Below are 16,423 nucleotides of genomic sequence, written 5' to 3'. Positions count from 1 at the left end.
GATAATATCTTAACATCAGAACAAAAATTTCCTCCTGCCATTAGCAATCACAAGCGTAAAGCAGTGGATCCCATTGTCCAAAGGGAAAGATCTATAATACACTTTCGGGAGTAAGGAGGATAATTGATTCTCCACTCATCCTTTCATTGTGAACAATCGCCCTACTTATCCGGTTCTTCTAATTACTTCTGCCGTACCCTCCTTTGCCTTGCCATCAGTCTTGGCTACAAACTGAATGTGAACTAGTGGTTTCCTTTCAGGAGTCTGCCAATGCAGATGGATATTTCAGACAGTAGGGACTGTTTTATGAGAGCGAGGCTTGGCTTCAGTTGTCATTTCCAACCAAAACCTAAGTATCTCTGATGCACTTCATCTCTAGCACCAGGAGACCAAGTGCCAGTGAGTCCAGAGCCAGAATTTCTCTTCCCGAGGTACTTTCTCAACCAAGTTTGCTTTAGCTGGGCACTCCTTAGTGGTTCCCCCAAAATCACTGGTTATTTGGTAATAAACCTTTTTCTAGCAGTGCTCTGCATTCTAACACAAATAGAGTAGGGTTAGTGAATTGCCATAGATACCAAGTTTTTTAGTGGAACATTACTCATATTTCATAGAGCCTTAGAAATTACAGATGGAAAAGACCTTCTAAGGTCATTTGTTTCTATGGCAGATTATTCATTACTGTATATATATAATTTGATGCAATACTTTTTTCCACGGCTTTGTCTAGTCCAGCCTTAAATGACTCAAGTAACACCTCTCCCCTGAGAATACGTTCCAATGTCTAGTAGCCCTTAATCTTTAGAGATTTTCCCTGCATTTTTTTTTCTGCCCTGTTATCCATAGCTGAAGTTGATCTTTTTTTTTTTTTTTACTGATCTTTCTGTTCCCTTCTATGGATATTAATCTCTTTTAAAGTACTTCCAAATAATTTCATGCCCCCTTTGCCATTTTTTTTCTAAAGCTTGTATCATCTGCTTGTATTTTTATCTTTCATACTCTGAAATTTTGCTGTTGTTTTTCTGTTAGGTTTTATTGATTTGTTTTATATTTATTTATTCCATGTAATTAAAGGCTGCTGTAACTCTGTAGAAGCACTGTGCCTCTCAGCAGGGACAAGAATAGTCACCCTCTGCTCATGACATGATTCTCAGCATTACAAAATCCCATTAGCACATTTGTCACTTCAGCATACTACAAACATATGCTTACTTACTTTAAGTTTCAAGCTCATTGAATGCATAATTTCTCCTTTGTATTTTACGATGTTTTTCCTCAAAATGGCCTTATAATATCGCGAAGATAGTCTAATCATCTGTGGTAAGGCAATATGTGTTCCTATTTACTGGTAGAAAAGGTACCACCCTTCTATTCCCTGCATTTGTGTGTGGGACTGACAGGAAGGAGTGAATTACTTTACTTTGCCTTTTGAACCACCTGTGGCTTTTTGACTTTATCCTGAAAAGAGATCGGTACTGGTAAATTCATTGTATTACTGAATTATTTTTTTCAGAGGTGGTAATAAGCTGTGGCTTCTCCCTGTCATTTATCCCAATAAAAAGTCCCTGAAGAGTCACTTTTGTGGAGGTAGGAGATATTTAGAGAAAAAAAGTAGGAAAAAAAAATCCTTCAAATAATTCCTCTAAGTCCTTTAAGAATATATGTCATTTCTTTGTATTCTTTTAGATAAATGAGACTTTAAAAACAATATTTTGTTTTTAAACAAAGAAAGAAGATCAGGTTAGGAAAGATTTAAATAGACTGTGCATCCAGAAGTCCATGGAACCTGATGGGATGTATCTGCAAGTGCTGAGGGAGCTGGCTAATGTCAATGAGACAGCAACCTGGATTATCACTGAAAGGTTGTGGCAACTGGGAAAGGTTCCTGAAGACTGGAAGAAATACATCATCACTGCTATCTGTAAGAAGGAGTGACTGGAGAACAATATGCTGATTGGCTTCATTTTAATCCCTGGAATGGTAACAAAGCACATCTTCCTGGAAGTCAGTTCCAAGCATATTAAAGATAGGAAGGTGGCTGGGAAGTCAGCATGGATTTGTGAAGAGGAAATCATCCTTAACCAACCTGATAGCTTTCTATGATGGGATGGCTAGATTAGTAGGTGAGGACAGACCAATGGGCGTTGCTAATCTCAACTTTACTAAGGCTTTCAATGCTGTCTCCTGTAACATCCTTGCAGACTTACTGATGAAGTGTGGGCTAGAATAGTCAAAACTGAGAATAGTCAAAACTGCTGACTCAGATGGTTGTGATTAGCAGGATGAAGTCCAGCTGGCTGCCAGTCAGCATTTGTGTTCCACAAGCAGCTGATACTGATGTCAATACTGTTCAAGATTCTCATTAATGACCTGGATGGTGGGTTCAAATACATCCTCAGCAAGTTTACAGGTGGAACAAATTTGGGAGTGACTGGCAGACTAAATGGTTATGCTGCCATTCAGAGAGAATTTGATGGTATGGAGAATGTGCTGACAGGTATCTTATGAGGTTCAAAAAAGGCAAATGCAAAGGAAGAATGCAAAGAAAGGCTATGAAGAATAACCCTATGCAACAACACAGGCTGGGGGCTGCCTAACTCTGCAAATAAGGACCCAGGAATCATGGAGGGCACCAAATTGATCATGAGCCAGCAATATGCTTTTGTGACACAGAAGGCCAGCAGCATACTCAGTTATCTTTATAAAAGTGTTGCCATCAGATCTTGGAAGTGATCTTTCCCCACTGCTCAGCCCTGCTGAGATGCTTCTTGAAATGGTGAGTCTAGTGCTGAGCCACACAGTACAAGAGAGGTGTGGACATACTGGAGTGAGTCCAGCACAGCAGCACAAAGATGATTTATGGAATGGACTGTTTGACATATGAGAGGCTGCTCAGCCTGGAAAAGGGGAAGCTTACAGAAATCTTACTAATGTAAGAAATATCTGATGGGGTTTGAGAAGGAGTAAAGATGGCAGCGTCAGACTTTTCTCAGTGGTGCCCAGTGGCGGGACAGGAAGCAATGGAAACCAATTGAAATATAGGAAATTCCATTTAAACATAAGGGAAGAAAAATCCTCTGAGACTGGAAATGCTGGAACAGATTTTTTAGGGAGGCTGTGGTGTCTCCATCCTTGGACACACTCAGACCATGACTGGAGAGGGCCCTGAGCAACCTGCCCTGGCCGAACGTGCTCTGAGCAGAGGGGTTGGGCTGAGGGAGGTGTAGAGTTCCCCTCCAACCTCAGCTATTCAGTGGTTGTGAACTCAGTTATGACTGGCTCCAGTCTTTCCTGCTGGGCGTTTTAGCATAAAACCAGCTTGTCTGGGCATAATCAATATTTTTAAAACTGTTCTGTTTGCCCAGTGGGCTGTAATATTTCACTGCTACATATAAAATTGGAGTGTCATATGAGATGGATTTGTCTAAAATGACATCTGGCATTTTGTTAAGTAATTAAGTTTTGGTCCTGTGAGAGGTTGAGCATTTCCTGAAGGTACTCATCACATCAATATGTGATTCTGTGACATGAGGGCTGAATTCAGATCACTGTATTTTAATATACAGGAGACTGTTTTAAATCTGTCAGAAAACACCAACTAATTTCAGTTGGTATTTAGTATATATCAGTGTACTCAGTGACATGCAGTCTGTATGAGCAATGCTGTAGGAATTAATTAAATTTCTCCCACTAAAAGAGGAAGAGGATGTACTGGGCAATGGTGGCATTTCTAGGAAATGCGAGTTTAGTCAGACTGCAGTGTTTTAGATAAGAGAACAGAAAAAAAACGCAGAGCCGGAGCAGTCTAATAGTAAATTACCTTTGCATATTTCCTTCCATCTTTGTCTGTTTGTGATCTGTGCGTAGCACCAGGCATTGTCCTTAAGGCACACGAAGAAGCACATGGCATCATCCCAAGCTTTCGTCAATGCTTCGGTGTGGCTTTGTAGACAGGAAGCCCAGTAAGAATAGTGCAGTCGGCACCTTCCCTGAGAGACTAACCACAACCCTCCTTGGAGCGTGCTCAGCTGCCAGCTGGGAATATGTCTTTATTTGATTCCTGCAACTAGCTATCAGAAGAATGGCTGTCAAACAAAATGGGGTCATATTTGGGGACTGTGGATTTAATTAGCCCATGTACAAAGACAGAAAAACAGAGAGAGACAGAAATTGCAGTTGCCAAATCACTCAGCAGTAAAAACCTTCAAGTAGCTGGAGTTGCATAACACCTTTTATAACATAATGATTGGACAGGAAAAAAGAGCCTAAAATAAATGTTAGAAACTATTGTGACTCTTGTTTTATGCCAATGGATTTATGGCATCAGAACCATCGACATAACATCTGTGTGTGCTGCCATTTGCCCTTTTAGTATTTTTCCAGCACTCCATAGGAAGGAGCACTGTGCAATTACTGGAAATGGCAAATGGCTTCTGTATCATTTTTTTAATTTTATTTTTGGAAAGGACGTAAAACTGGAAGTGTCCAGCCCATTGCCTAAAATGTGTTCAGTCATTGAGAATTTGCCTTGTTCATGTGTACATACCAGGACTCTAGGTCTTCTCATATTTAAAGCAAGAACAGACAGTGTACATCCTCTTTTGCTGGCAGAATTTCACACCACTGGAAGCAGCACAAGAAATCACCTACCCCTTAAAAACAATCACTTGATTGCGAGTAGCACAAGGAATTTGTTTCCACCTGTGTGTTATTCCCCCTCAGACTGCTGAAACAGGACATAAAAGCTCTCCCTGTAGTACATGTTTACCAATAGGCTGTTATCTATGTTCATCTTTCTTCACAGCAAAATAAGATATGAGAACTAGCCCAGTCTTCAGTGTAAGCTGTTGTCTTCTTCCAATTTAACATTAGCTTTCTGGAAGATAATTTATCTTGCTCAAATCTGTTAGGTTGCGGTATTTTGGACTGTTACAAATCCAAGGTATTTGACAGGAAATGTGAGGCCAGGAACTTTTCACATCCTTAAAAATAAATAGCCTAAAATTTGAAGGCCAAAAGCAGAAGGAGCAGAGACTTTATAGGACAAGCAAAATGGGGGGACACATTCACCTTAGCTGAAGTGAATTAATTGAGTACTGATGGCTGGGTACCCGTCTCAGTGCTTTATGTAGTGTCTCTTAGCTGTAGTGTCTTGGAAGCATCTTTATTTAATGGAGTTTTAGCTGTCTTATTTTATTGATAAGTGTTTATTTTGGATTGGTGACTGTAATGGTCAGTTTACATGAGTGGTATTGTGCCCCTTCAAAATTCAATGTGGGGGTATCATGCTGAAAAATCTCTGATGGAGTACAGTATGAATAACTGAGCTACAAGTTTATTATACTAAGTCTGGTTTTATAGCTGGAGATAAATATTCCTTCATCACCTTTGAGGGGACATTCTGTTGATGTAAGCCTAGTTCAAACTATCTTGTAGCTGGACCCATCGTAAGCATTATTTTTTTTTTTTAATGTACAAACTTTTCCAGCAGAGATGTTGTTTTCTCCTGAATTGTCACTACAGTTATTAAAAATTCAACAGCACAAAAGCAGACTCATGTATAAGTTTATTAGTAACGACCCTTTCAATAAGGGTTTTTTTTCATTTACCTTTTTTGCCTCATTTATCAATGAGCCATCTGTTTATGAATTAATGTGCCATTCAAATCAGATGCAGTGCTTAACTAGAAAGGAGGCTTGGACAAATTACATGTAGAAGCTCTGTTACCTTTGTCAACCAGACCTGCAAGCATGGCAGAATTTATATTAAATCTTGACAAGGTCATTTTCCAGAAAAATATATTGCCTGGTATTGATTATGATCCTTTCCTTTGCATCTTTACAATTGCTTTTAATAATTCTGTCTTCAAAATTTTGCCCTAAAGCAGTGGCAAGCTTCATTGCTTATAGTGGCCTTTTTTATCTTTTTGCAAATAGTAACAGTCTAATTTGTCTCTTAGTTATTCTCCAGACCTTACTCACTATACCAAGAATGTCTTGTATGTCTGTGTGTGCCCTAACATCACAAGACCACAGGATTGCATTGCGACTTCAACGCATCCTTCTGACTCTGTAAATTACTGTGAAGAAAATATATATGTCCAGACGAAAAGCTGTTGTAATCAGGCAGTGAACATAAGGTTTCCCAACGTAGTAACCTTAAAGCTACTGACAATCAATGTTTATATTTTAAGCCCCTTTGTTTATTTAACCTCTCTGTAGGGTAGTATAAATAGGAAATAGTGGAATGCACATGCATTATTGTGAATGCTTTCTCTGCATGTTCAGCTATTCTGTGTAAATTCTGTTTTCTGCAATATATGAAGATCAGATAAGAATGTGCAAATATTTAGAGAAAGTACTGTATAGTATGTTTATAATGAAACATATTTTCTTCCTGTCCTATTTTTCTGTCATGACAGATGACTTCCCCCTTCCTAAGTATTCTAACTGTATGGTTTTACATGTACAATAAATTTTCCTGGAACAGTAACCATCTGCTGAAATGGAAATTGCAATAAACGTCCTTACAGTGTTTTGAGAAACCTTAAGGAGGGAACTTGTGAATAACCTCCACCTGCAAAAATACCCCACTTAACCAGAAAACACCCTACATCAATCTTTGATGTCAGCGCTTTCCATGTCAACACAGGAATTTCCTTGTGCCTTGAGAAATCAAAGCATTTTGCATCCAGGGCATGGTTCTTCCAGGAACGGGTGTAGAACCAAAATCTTTTAGACTTTCCAGAAATTAATAGTGTTACAAAAAGTGGTGCCAGGTGAGCTATATATGAATTTTGCCATAGTCAGCTGAATTTTCATTTATAGGTCTTTTCAGATGAAAGACTACTCAGAAGTGTTTGGGACCATAATGAATGAAGAATGCTCATTTAATGTAGGGAATGATATATATATATGCACATATAGGGCCATTTGAAATTCTAAGTTATCCAAGACATCTAATGAAGCTAGCAGATGTGATACAGTACCTAGAGGAGGCCCAACTCCTTCTGAAGCAGCAGTTGAGGCTGGGTGGGATGGTGTACCTAGATTTAAGGACTCCTTAAGTGTATCCTCCTGTTTTGTTTCAGAAAGAACTCGGGTATCAAGGCCGTAGGGTACTGGTTGAGGACAGCAAGGCTTTTTGTTACTGGCAGCTAAATAGGATTTGTAAATTCATGAGCAGTGTTCCTGATCACCCTTTTACCATTCATGAGAGACATGTACCCAGCTGAGGGCTTCCAGCCATAACCCCAGGCAGCATTTCACGTTGCTCTCACTTCAGTCACCTCATGCTCAACATCTCTGCTTCCCACAGCTTGCTATCCCACAGCTTCCCTTCCCATATCCACGTCAAATAGCTACTTGATGTGATACCCTCCTCAGACCTGGCATTCATAAGTTAGTCTGCATCCCTTCTGCCAAGCTTCTTTCCTACTCCTCCCACATCTTTGCTTCAGTGAGAGGAGGCAAGATGGCATGGGACAGAAAGGATCAGCAAAGTGTGGTGGAACAGGGAGGAATATTGGAAGCAGAAACTGGAGACAAGTTTGTTGGATAGGGGCAGGCAATAGACATCCCGTGGGCACAGACTATGCCCAAAGAAATATGATCCAGATGTAATGTATGACCTAAAATCATTCCAGGTTCTTCTCTCTTGCCCAAGACAAAAGGAAGGTCTTGTGGAAAAAGTGGTGACTGAGACTCAGAAATCACCGTTTCCTGATTGTTTTTGTCTGAGACCAGTCGGGTTGGTTTTAGCTCAGATTGTGACACTCAAATGTACATAGCCACATGTAGGTATCTGCATGAAAGTCCGAGCATCTACATTCCCAGAAGTAGGCACCCACATTTAGTTGCCTAAAGGGATTTCCAAGCTCTTGACCTGAGCCCTCTGACTACTGACTAGGTTGTCATCAATTTCCATGGAAGCTTTGACACCCAAGTGTGTAGGCAAATAAATTTAGGGTTCTTAATTTGCAAATTGAATCCCATATCCTTTATTATGCTGTGAAAGTCACTCAGAGCTAAACACCAACTGTCTGTTTTAAGTACCTAACAGGTATGACATGATGTCTCCTTATTAACTACTTAATGTGACAGAGTTTAATTCTGGAGAAAGATATATGAGTTGCTTATGGCTCTTTTGAACTATGACAGAATAATTATAGCAACACCTAGTTAGGTGATTTGAAAATCATCCTTTCAAATTAATCATCCTAAGTTTTTCCATGTATGAAGTGGGAAATCTATACTTTATGTCTCACTACGTGGCTTAGTTTATTGTTGGTGAGGAGCTCAGTACACTAATGGTGGCAATAAAAATGGAAGAGAGGTGAAGGGTAAGTGAATGTAAAGATGCACGGGAGAAACAACAACAGCAAAAGGTAGATCCTGTCCTTGCATTTGTGATTGCCAGAGCAACATTTTCACTTCTTTGCAATACACCTGTCCATGTTGGCTAAATTTACATTTAAATCCTGGCCTTTCTACGTAGCAAAGAGCAGTAAAAAATAAATAAAAGATGAGCAACTTCTCTAATAAGTCATGGACTTCCTTAACAATAATGGTGTTACAGTAGGAAAGCTGTTCCTGATATAAAAAAATGATTAACTACACCTTGCTTTTCCTCCTTTTGTATTGAAACTCTATAGATACAACTGCACTGCTAAATGAAATAGATCTAGGAACAGTTTTCTTGAATCTTCTAATTGAATCCTGGTTGTGTTCACATTATGCAGCATTTAGCTTTAGATACCTTACAGGTCTCCTGTTGTTGCTGTAAAATATAATTTTGTCTCCAGTTTGTGGGTTGTTGTTGGTTTTATTGTTGTTCTTGTTGAAGAGGGGTTATTCAAGATCTGAAATAATATCAACTACTTGATGCATCCTCTGTAAAAGTATGCATTCTCTGGGATGAAAATGGGGGGCATGCTACCTGTATTGGTGCGTGGTCTGATGGCATCGTGGGATATTTGAGATCACAGAGCCTCCTGGAATGGTTTTGGTGGACCAAAGGGGGAGCCAGACCTGCTGTGTACTGCCTCTTGAAAATGAGAGTGCTCTTCTGTGAGCTATGTTTAGGCACTGCTTGGAAGAATACTGATTGGTGTGGGTCAGACCCGTGTTAGGAAACGTAGTAATTAAAAACAGTATGGATTAGTACAGGTCAGTGCTAAATCCTGTGCCCTCTGGACCTGGTTAGGCAGCTGTAAACAGTAGTGCTGCATTCTTGAGTGCTAAGAGATCTGTTTTTACAAAACTAGACTCAAATGAGTTGACCTAAGAGGAAGCACGTTATTCTCTGGGAAGCATGAGATAATCGTTTTCAGTCTCAGACAAAACAAAAATTTAGATTCTGCTTGTTCTGCTTGTGCAGTTCAGTGACATTGGTACTTGGCTGAAAGCATTTTGTTTGCAAATGCAGTGTCATTGAGACCCCTCTCCTGACCAGGAGAGATGAAAATAATAGTGAGTAACTAGCAGAAAGAAATCTGAGCAGAAATCCAGCATTAGAAAAAAACAAGGGGAGTTCTGTTTGTATTTTAAGATATATCAGAGACAACTTTATCAAACTCTATAACACAACAAAAGTACTGTTTTGTTCAGTAGGATTTCAGTACTACTTATAACACTGTACAAATTTGCTCTCAATTCACTTATTTATGCTAATCTGTTGGGCATCTGATTTCTTTTTACCTTGAATCCCTAGTAATGTGGTGATTCGTTTATTTTCGCTTTTGTTAATCATGTCCATGCAAATTTCATTGTATAAATCCTTTCTTTAACTTGTTTATAGAGAAAGAGATTTTTATTTTTATATAGTATCAAAGACTGTGAGAATAGTACTATTTAAACCACTTAAAAAAGTGGTTTTAAACTAGAAAAGTCATGAGTGTGATATGTGTGTGTTCTGTTTTCATTCATCTTTCACACACTGTAAAAGGAAATTAATTAATGGAAAGTATGTGATATGACAGCAGTTGTTGCTATAATAATATCATGCGTACAAGGAATGTTGCTGAGGAAATTATTCCATACTATTTGTGAAAGGACTGTCATTACAATACCTTTTTTTTCCAAAGCAAAGACCAATGATACAGTATTGCTCCATTTTTTTACAACCATTTGAAACTTTTTCTCAGTTCTGAATGCATTTTGGTTTGAATTCCACAGGAGGAGGAAATCCATCCTACCTCTGAAAATCTAACTTTCTATTTAAGTTCTGGCTTCACAGCCAAGTTGAAGTTCTTGGTTCTTTTAGTAGTTGTTTATATCATTTTTTAACTTGTCATTTATGTAGTAGACAAACCACAAGGTTAGTTGAATAATTGTTGCCTATCAGTGGATGAAAAATTACCCTGGTAAAGGAAGATAATTTAACACTGATTCCCACTTACATTATTTGGATATTTAAAGTAGTTTAATAACTAGCTTGAACCTCATTCTGGTTCCCATTAGAGATGCAAATTTCATTTATGCCCAGATCTTTTAAACTCAGAGGCAGTCCCACATACATTAATATCCTCATGAAATTCAGGGCAGTATAGAATCTGCCCTTTTATGAGCTGGCAGGATCTGACCAATACTGAAATCACACAAATGAAATTAAATCAGTGTTGAAATGGGACTGAAATCCTTAATCAATTGCATTGTGTTGTGCTGCATTGGCTGCCTTTCTGAACTCCTGAAGTTCAGCTTTCTTCCACTGAAAATGTTTTTGTTCTAAGATCATTTATTTATACAAAAATGTTAGTGAGACTGAGCTCTTTTGTACAGAACACTTTAAAACCTAACGTAAAAACCCAGTAATAAATTTTTATTTATTTGCATCTCTTACTACCTCTCTCTCTCTCTTCCTATGTGTCTATATGTGTGGATATATATATATTATATATATATACATATATAACTTAACTTTGTATTTTTGTGTAGCTATATGACCTATTTCTTCTTGTTTATCCAGAACACTTTTCGTATTAAAGGGAACACTTGTTTTTGTTTTTGTTTTTTTTTTTTTTGTTAATTTTAATGTAGGAAGTCTCCAACACCTACTTGGAATAAAGAAGACCAGCCAAAAGATGTCCTAGAATTAGGTAAGGTACATCAAGCTTCATTTTGACTTTCATCCTATTCTTTAGAGCAGATGTAGCCAGATATATATGAAGTGCTTCTTTTGTAATTCTTAGTTGATTCAGAGTAATTGCATTTGCTATTAACTTATTGGGTTAATTAACTTCTTCCTAAGACTGTGTAAAGAAGTCATTAAGAATTAGTCAAACAAAAGGTGGCTTGTGTATTTTTATCTGTCTTTTCTGTCTAAATCTATACTTTCTCTTTTCTAAAAACAGATGACAGGAAGTGTTAATTGTCATTTTGATAACCCCCTGACACAAAGCCTACTTGGGGAAACAGACATGAAATTTTTCATCCAACATATTACATGGTGTTTTTTTGTTGTTGTTGTTTGTTTGTGTTTTTTTTTTTTACTTTCAGTTGATGTTGAGGATGAAGCAACAACTGGAGAAGTCAGTAAGAACCTGAATCTTTCAACACTGCATATGCTTCAAGAAGTATCAGTATCAAAGGCAATTGATATCTCGCTTGCAAAAGTAAGACTAACTGACGGTATATACAAATAGATGTGTGAAAACATTATTTCTGCTAAGTTAGTCAAAGCTGCAATGGATTAATCTGTGTTATGTGTGTGATTTAATATGTGCTATATTCATTCCTGAGTACGGTCCTTATGTGGTATTCAGATGTAGTAATGTAGGGATGCCTGACCAAAATTCAGAAAAATACTAGAAGAGCATGTGAGAACGTATCAGCCGCTTGAACCATGGATAACAGCTTTCACTATAGAAGTGTGTATTATTGTATTAATGCCGCTAGTCACCTAGTCAGTTTTACATGTGCTTGTTTACCTGCCTTTTAAATTGACAGTGGTTCATCAGTGTTTCTCCCTAGCTTATCTTCCTTGTTTTGAGCAGCGATGGAAACATTAAGTACTTTTAATTTTTTCTCTCCCAGTTCAGACAAAAAAAAAAAAAAAAAAGATAATGAGGATTTCTTCCAACTCCATTTCTACATCAAAGACATGAGTAACTATGCAAACACCAAGCAGCGAGTTCTTATTTACTCAGTTTTCCTTTAGAATGAATATAATTTCTTTAGTTTAGCTGTTCCTGAATAGTAGTGGTCTGCAGTTGTTCAGGGCCAAGATCTGAATTTGGCATAGGCTGATAAGCTAACAGACGTAGAGCAATCAAACCTTTGAATAACATTTGTCTCATACCAACAACTTTGACAAGCCAAATAGTCTGCCTTTTCTCCATACAGTGCCCAGCAGGCTCCTTTTCTCCCGAACGTAAACCATTAGTAACCCTTGCTTTTCTAGCTGTTTACTTTAAGACATTATTCTGTAATGCCTTCATGGGAAACTGCCCAGACAATCTGCATAAACAGTTTCCTAATGCTGAGCAACACATAGCATTATGAGTTGAAGTAATATTGCAGGAAAAGGAAAAAATTACTCTGTTTCATTTGAGAGTTGCTATTTACGGTTAAGTATAAAACAGAAAAGGGTGGCTATAGTGAGTTAGTCATTACCCCGCCACACTCCTTTATTTTCTACAAACTACTGCAGGAAAACATAAGCGTGTTTCGGACTTATTTTTAAAATGAGAACTTTTTCTTTCTTTTCTTTTTTTAATAGGAATTAAAAAATCTTTTGTTTGGCTCCAGTCTTTGTTGCTTCAGTGAAGAATGGAAAATACAGAGTTTTACATTTAATAGCATACCTCAGTTAAAATATGGCATTGTGCAAAAAAAGGTAACGTAAATGGCTTCCTTAAAAGAAAAAAAAAAAAAAAAGTGATCTTTGCTTTTTACAACAAGTTTACAGAGGCTGTGTGTTTCAGCAGTGAAAAAAAAGTCTTTCAGAGTCTTCTCTTTCTTTACTATTGCTGCTTATTATTGCTTTTACTATTGCTGATGATGTCACCTTGTCAGGTCATGTTAGGAGACTTGAGAAGGAGAGAATATTTCTAAGGGAAATGTAAAGTAGCTACAGAAAGTGGTACTAAGGGGTGCGGTGTGTTGGGGGGCTTATTTGTACAGAGGAAGACAAGCCACTTCAGCTGAGAGCTAGTGAAGGTACAAGAATAAAACGAGATATATCAAGATAAAGTCAGGGTGGAGATTAAGGGAAAAAGGAATTGTGGGGGAAAGTTTAACATGTTTTAAAAGGGATCTTACCCTGTGCAGGCAGCTGATCAGCCTGGATTCTAATCTGACTGATACATAGGGACAGACCAGGGACCTCATGCAAGGGATGTGATGTGTAGCTGCCTCCATGTAGAGATCCCATAGAAAAATGCATCCTCCTGAGTTACAGCTTAACGCTTATGCCCCTCCCTGCCCTGTGACTATTCACATGCTCCTGTGATACCCATGCACAGGTTCTCTTAAGAGCAAGGATCTGAGATCTTCAGTACAAAGGAGACATGGGAAGGACTAAACTCCTCATTACAAAACATTCATCAGGCTTCTGATGCAGAAAATCTTCAAATAGCCTAAGAGGAACAGACTATGATGTACTACTACTATAAAGAATTGAGAGGAAGAGAGGATCTGGGGCAAGGACAAGAGCTAATAAACATAATTTAGATGTTTAATGAATTTATGTAGTCTAGTGAAGCATTTCATTAGGCTGATGATCTTAGAAGATAACTGTTTATGTTTAAATAAAACCTAGTGAAAAAAAAAAAAGGATATTAAATGTTCATTTAAACTCCAAAAGGAACTATGACAGTAATACTGCTCTGGTAAATAGTAAATGGTAAAAAAAGAATGTTCTGCATAAATGTGTTTATTTCAGATAGTGAATATATTTCTCCTCACTTCCAAAATTCATTTCAGCTTAATATATTTTTCCTTAATATATTTCAAAAAATTCACTCATTAGATATGTAGATAACTATAGAGAAATAGTATGTGTATAATATAAATGAGAAAATAGAAGGTATCAATATCTAATTTATTTTTGGATTATAGGACCTTTATTATGTGATTGTGTCATGACAACATGCTCGATGTAGCCCTTATTGAGTGGGGGGCTTGAACTGTATGACCTCTCGAGGTCCCTTCCAAGCTCAACCAGCCTGTGATTCTGTGCTCTACGCAGGAAATCACGGGGAAAGCAGTGTGATCCTGGGTCATGTTATGGACAGTAACAGCAGCATAGATTTGACACAGGCTGAAATCTGAGCATAAACTTTCCAGAGAATCTTCTGGGTGTTCTGTGCTTTCTTCCTCATTATTTATCTTACTTCACCTTGGCAGACAAAGCTAGCATCGGTATGTCAGCTTCTATGTGATGTCATTTTAGGGCGGCCCTGAGTTTAAGTAATAGACTTTAATGTCAAGAATGAACCCATTTGTGGGAATGGTAGCATGTGCTGACAGACACATGGGAGAGCTTCTGTAGGATTTATTATGTTGATTCTGTTAAGTTGCAGTGACTGACAGCACTACCAATGTGGTAAATGTGGTGTTGTGGTATCCATGATGTTAGTCTTATGACCTGCTGAGCCTGCTCCATCTGCACATAGGTGTTCCAGACAAATGATGGCTTTTCTGTGTCTCCTCAACAAACTACTGGAACAAATAGTAGAATAGAGGGTGGCTGAGAGACAACTGAGTGACAAAGGAAAGAGAGTTGTGTTGGATGATGTAGTCTAGATGAGAAGAGTACATACCATTTCATTCTCAGGTCAACTTGTGCTGCTGCCCTTGCCATACAGTTAACATATAGGAACACGTCTCAGTCATTCAATGGAACAAGATAGGCTGGGTGGCAGGGAATATGAAAGGAGAAGGAAATGCATTGCTACACCATCCCACAGTCTGTCACAATGGCCATTAATCAATTTTCCATAACGTTTCATGTTAAAATTGTATGTCTTGGTATTGTGATTTTTCCAACATTGATTTTTTGTAGATACAAATTCTTTCATTTTCTTCCTCTTCTGCAGTGAGACAGCTCCCCAGTGCAAAGGACTATGCATAAAACTGAAATATTTGTTTAGTGATGGAAGTGGGAATTTGAGGGGAGGCATGGACCTCAGAGGAGCTTAAAGGGAAAGGCTTAATTTCACCCTTCAGAAAACAGTCAGATTGTGGGTTTTGTTTTGTTTTGTTTGTTTTTTTTAGCTAAACGTGAAGGTAGTTTTTTGCTCAATAGGAATCAGGAGATCTTTTGTTTGCTTGCATGATCACAGAACAGACATAAAAAAAAAAACAAAATATTCCTTTGATATTATAGGTATCAGTGTGGCATGTTCTAGTTATTTTCAGGAAAAACAGATGGGAAACACAATACCAGTTAGTAATACTGATTTTCAGTGGCTTGCAAAAAAACAGAGAGCAACAGAGAGCATTGCAAAGTCATGGATAGGAAGAGGGATGAAAGGATGGATTAAGCCTGAATGCAAACACATGGCTTGCAAAATAGTTTTCTCTAGCATCAAACAGTGCAAAGTGTTTTGCTCATGAGGTGTCCTACTATTTCCCTCAGGGTGGCCCATGTGGAGTGCTGGCAGCAGTTCAAGCATGTGTCCTACAGCAGCTTATCTTTGGAGACAGTAACAGGAATAAAGATGCTCGGTAAGTCAATTGACAATAGAAGGCTTTTCTGTACAGAAGTGAAAAGTTTTTCTGTGATGCAACCACCCAGAAACCTTTTTGAATTTGACCTTATTGAGCTTTTCTTTGTCTCTGAGAGAGAATTAAAGTAGCTTGTGAATTTTGCATTTACTTCTCTTTTAATTGTAGAAATTTAAAGGTTTGTGTTTTATTTTTGAAATTACCAACAGCTTGAATTGTGGACAATTAAAATTATTTAACTTTGAGATTCCATAGAGATGTGATTTCAATGGAAATGTAATCAAGGTTTGAAAGACCATGAAATTCATGCAATTTTTGACACCGAGAATCTCAATAAGGATGAAATTTAAAAGTTTGATTTTTTTTTTTGTTGTTGTTCCCTACAGCTGTGTTTTGTCTTTCACAGTAAAACACTTGACAGAATTTAAATTCTGTATGAGTTTTCCATTTACTTTGTAGAAATAATTTTAAGTAGTGTTAGCATTAAGGAAAATTGCTTATACTGCTATTCTGACAATATTCCTACATTTGTCACTTTGCTACACAAGCAAAACTTATTCAACGGAAAGTTGGAGAAGAGTAAAAAATTACTTTATGAACAGACCTGCTGTGTTTGCCTTTTTTGTTGTTTTTTTTGTTGTTGTTGTTGTTGTTTGTTTGTTTGTTTTTTGCAGTAAACAATTAAGTCCATTAAGAAACAGAAAAAAATAAATAAATCACAAACCTTTCCTGTTCTTTACAGGTACAGTTTGTTCATT

The 16,423-nt window shown here is 37.7% G+C and overlaps 1 protein-coding gene across 3 annotated transcripts in view; it reads left to right on the top strand.

The window, feature by feature from the left end:
• The window catches only part of MINDY4 (MINDY lysine 48 deubiquitinase 4), an 83,779-nt gene that overhangs the window by 17,105 nt on the left and 50,251 nt on the right, over positions 1–16,423 (top strand). For all 3 annotated transcript variants that reach the window (XR_011093633.1, XM_068673314.1, XM_068673315.1), the window contains exons 6-9: positions 11,034–11,092; positions 11,493–11,608; positions 12,715–12,831; positions 15,577–15,665. Coding sequence is in view for 2 of the 3 variants with exons in the window: in XM_068673314.1 (XP_068529415.1) it covers positions 11,034–11,092; positions 11,493–11,608; positions 12,715–12,831; positions 15,577–15,665 (381 nt within the window). In the remaining variant the exon portion in view is untranslated. The remainder of the gene's footprint in view (positions 1–11,033; positions 11,093–11,492; positions 11,609–12,714; positions 12,832–15,576; positions 15,666–16,423) is intronic.

Source organism: Anas acuta, chromosome 2 (genome assembly GCF_963932015.1).
Source record: "Anas acuta chromosome 2, bAnaAcu1.1, whole genome shotgun sequence".
In the NCBI taxonomy this organism is placed as follows: Eukaryota; Metazoa; Chordata; class Aves; order Anseriformes; family Anatidae; genus Anas; species Anas acuta.
Note: the sequence above shows the minus strand (reverse complement) of the source record. Positions and strands in the feature narration are given on the sequence as shown.